Raw genomic sequence first — 3,761 nt, forward strand, 5'->3', positions numbered from 1 at the left:
CCAACCCAAATCAAATCGTGTTGGTTGAGTTGAATATTTGGTACATTATTTTACAATTTTGCTAAATGTTTATATTTAACTGAAGTAAAATCAAAAYRARAACGTACAAAAAAGGCTAACAAACTCATAAAAATGTTGAAGCTTCATGYAAACAAAAATATAAAATTATGATTGAAATTGTAATATAATTTTGAATATAGCTACATTAGTAAAGAAGGCATACGAACCACTTTAACTTTGCCTTAGGCTCTATTGGAACAAAACAAGTTGGTTTAATATTTAACGTACATATATTAATCRAGAATTCAACAATCATATTAAGGCTATAGTATAGAAAGATATCGAGTTCATCGGGTTGGGTTCAAATTATCCTAACCCAATGCCAACCCAATAGATGTTGTTTGGCTCAATTTTGTATCAACTATATGTCGGGTTACCTCGGATTGAGTTTTTTTTTTTTTTTTGGGTTTTTCCAGACCGGGTTGGTTAGGTTTGTAAGCACCTCTACATGTGATTTTAGTGTAAATCACATGTGATTTTAGGGTTTGCTAATTCTCCTATTTGGTTACTTTTCTCGTATAAATTTGACTCTATCAAACATTTATYATAACTCGTAAGGTATTTTTATATTKGGGAAATTAATAGAAATAGTCATTTGCAGACTTTGAATTCATCTCTTAGGCATTTCTCTTCCCAAATTCCAAAAATATCACTACGTCCGCAAGTGACGCCTCCTCAATTTGCGAAAGGGTCAAAACGTAAAAAAAAAGTTTCTGAACTAGGTTCACAAATGTATGGATCAAATATGTAAATTAGATAAGGGCACTTCTGCCACTTGCGGGGGTGTTAGGATTAATTTCCAAGTTTGGTCCTAGCACCCGCATATTTGATTCATAAATTTCCTTTTTTATACTCGGATCCCTAAAGTTGAGGAGTTGCTACTTGTGAAAGCAATGAGATTTCAAAAATATTGAGAAAGAAATGAATTCAAAGTCTAAAAATAGCTATTTTAATTAAGAGTAAATTATATTTTCCATCCTTATGGTTTGTTAAAATTTACGGATTTTGTCCTCGTGGTCTGGAAATTCGGTTTTAGTCACTATGATTCACAATTCATTTCTATTTTCGTCCGTAGGGGCAAAACACTACTTTTAACCATAAATGACTAAAATATAAATTAATTATAAACCATAAGAACGAGAGAAAAAAAACAATAAATTTTAAATCACAAAGACAAAAAAATAACGAATTATAAATTATAAGATGAAAATCATAATTTTAAAACCATAAGGACAAAAATAGTAATTTTCAATAAACCACAGGGACTAAAAACGTAATTTCCTCTTCAATTAATTTCCTTCTTATCTRTCAGTTAACTTTTTATCTATAGTTTCTGGTGCAATCAATTGTAGGCCATTGAATAAGACGAAGTACGTGGTGTACTGTAGAGTGTCGACCAATTCGTTGATTTCTCCGAAACCCATCTGCCATTAAACCACTCTCATCTCTCTCAACCACAATCCTTCCGATCTCGAATCCATTTTATACTCAGATCATAATCCCCATYTCCATCACTAATCGATCGATCCAATGGAAGATTCAAATACCCTAAAAGAAACCGATTCATCCCACAATTTCTTCAGTTTCCTCAGCTCCGATTTGACTGAACTCGTCTTATCTCACCTCCCAATCCGTTCAATCATCCGTTGCTCCGCCGTCTGCAAGCTCTGGCACTCAATCACCACCGCGCCACCGTTCTCCGCCTCCGCCGCCGCCGCAAGAACCCCATGGTTCTTCCTCTACGGCCAGAACAACATTTTCATGAAGAACAATCAAGCATTTGCATTCGATCCAGATTCAAACGAGTGGATCAAACTCTCCCCAACTCTTTTCCCATTTTCGATTTCGCAGGAATCGTCGTTCATCGGCTCCGGCGGGTTCTTCTTCAACACCACCGCGAATAATTTCAGTTTTACCCCAATTTTGAAACCTTCGTGGCGAGAAACAACTCCTTTGAGATTCTCCCGATCAAACCCTCTTATAGGTGTTATCGATCACGGGTTTGCATCGAATTTGAATCCAAATAATGGGTCTCAATCGAATTTGAATCTGCCTAGAATTATTGTTGTGGGTGGTGTTAGATTCATCGGTGGATTGGTTGATATTGAAGATAGGTTGGCCGTTGAAATCTATAACCCTAGTTTAGATTCGTGGGATCTATCGCCGCCGTTGCCGGCGGACTTCCGGTCAGGTAATTCTTCCCAATCGTTATCATCGGCTCAATTCCGAGGGAAATTCTACGTGTTTGGTATATATTCATGTTTCATTTCATCGTTTGATTTGAACAATCGAGTTTGGAGTGAAGTTCAGACACTCCGGCCACCGGGTGTGATCATATCGTTCTTGATCTCTTGCCGGAATCAGCTCGTATTGGCCGGATTATGCAACGCTCCTCGTGGGCCTTCGTTTAATCTATGGAGAATCGATGAATCGACAATGGAGTTCAGTGAATTCGCGATTATGCCTCAGGATTTGCTTAATTGTTTGTTCGATCGCGATGAAGATGATAACTTCGCTAGCTTGAAATGTGTTGGATTTGGGAATTTTATCTTTTTATTCAATGAAGAACATCGCCGGAATTACCCAGCTTGTGTGTGTGAAATTAGCTCCGATTCCGGCGAGTGTSGATGGAGGAGGGTCCCGGATTTACCCGAACCGGTGAATCGCTTCCATAAAGTCGTCAGTTTTTGTTCCACTATTTCGCTTAACCGGATTCTAYGTGCATAAAATGTAATTACCGATTACCCTCGACTCATATTTTATAAAAATCGATTCTATCCCTGTATTTCTATATTTAGGGTTTAGCGTTTAGAGTTTAAGGATTCAAGCCGAAAAGCTTAGGGTTTCATCGTTTCAAGATGCACTTCAAATGGCCTCATGAGTTGCACTTTGTTGCCATTGGGTTGGATTGCAATATCTTTTGTGTTTTAGAGTTTAGGGTTTAGGGTTTTGTTATTTACGAGCATCTTTAATGAATGATCAAAGAAACCCTAAAAATTACAAATTAAATACGCCCAAAATCCTGAAATCCCGAAAACAAACCGCCTTTTATAGATCTTAACTAAACAAAGTTGGACGTTTACCAATCATTAGAGTTTGTTGAGCGTRGGATAGGATCTGCTTTTATGTTAGCATATAATTATGAATAGAGTGTTTATTCACATATGAATAAGTAGAAAGCATATTCTCTGCTTTCTCAATATCCTTATCCTCTTGCTATTGTTGTGTAAGTTTGTACTTTTTTTCGATGGCGGTATTAAACGTTAGAAAAAAATATAAGCAAAAGTGATGGCTTTTCAACCCGTAAACGTCTRAATCTTATTGTCAGTGAACTAGTTCATCAAGAATGATGGTAATAAAGAGAATCTATATAAACTATTTTTCGAGAACGATGGTAATGGTTAACAAGATGTGGATTCATGGCGATAAGACATAGGGCTTATTTGTTAACATTTTAATGAGTTTAATGGGACTTAAATCTTATTCAATCAGTTGTACATGACTGTCTGTGAGTGACTTAATTATTCGGTAGGCATATTCAGTAAGCTTATTGATATGTGTGGAGAATTTAACACATATAGCGCTCTTTTTACGTCTTTTTAGTTACAATAATTTCTTTTCATTCCCACTTTGAGTCCTTTTTATTTATTTCTTTATACTTTTGTTATTATGAAGCTAAATATTGTGGTTGACTTGTTGGT

The 3,761-nt window shown here is 36.2% G+C and overlaps 1 protein-coding gene across 1 annotated transcript; it reads left to right on the forward strand.

The window, feature by feature from the left end:
• The first annotated feature begins 1,465 nt into the window (after positions 1–1,465).
• LOC112513407 (F-box/kelch-repeat protein At3g24760) lies at positions 1,466–3,099 on the forward strand. Its single transcript, XM_025119659.1, has one exon. The coding sequence runs from the start codon at positions 1,591–1,593 to the stop codon at positions 2,785–2,787; it is 1,197 nt and encodes a 398-aa protein (XP_024975427.1). The 5' UTR covers positions 1,466–1,590; the 3' UTR covers positions 2,788–3,099.
• The last annotated feature ends 662 nt before the right edge of the window (positions 3,100–3,761 follow it).

The sequence above is a fragment of the Cynara cardunculus genome (genome assembly GCF_001531365.2).
Source record: "Cynara cardunculus var. scolymus isolate 2C chromosome LG 5, CcrdV1, whole genome shotgun sequence".
Lineage (NCBI taxonomy): Eukaryota > Viridiplantae > Streptophyta > Magnoliopsida > Asterales > Asteraceae > Cynara > Cynara cardunculus.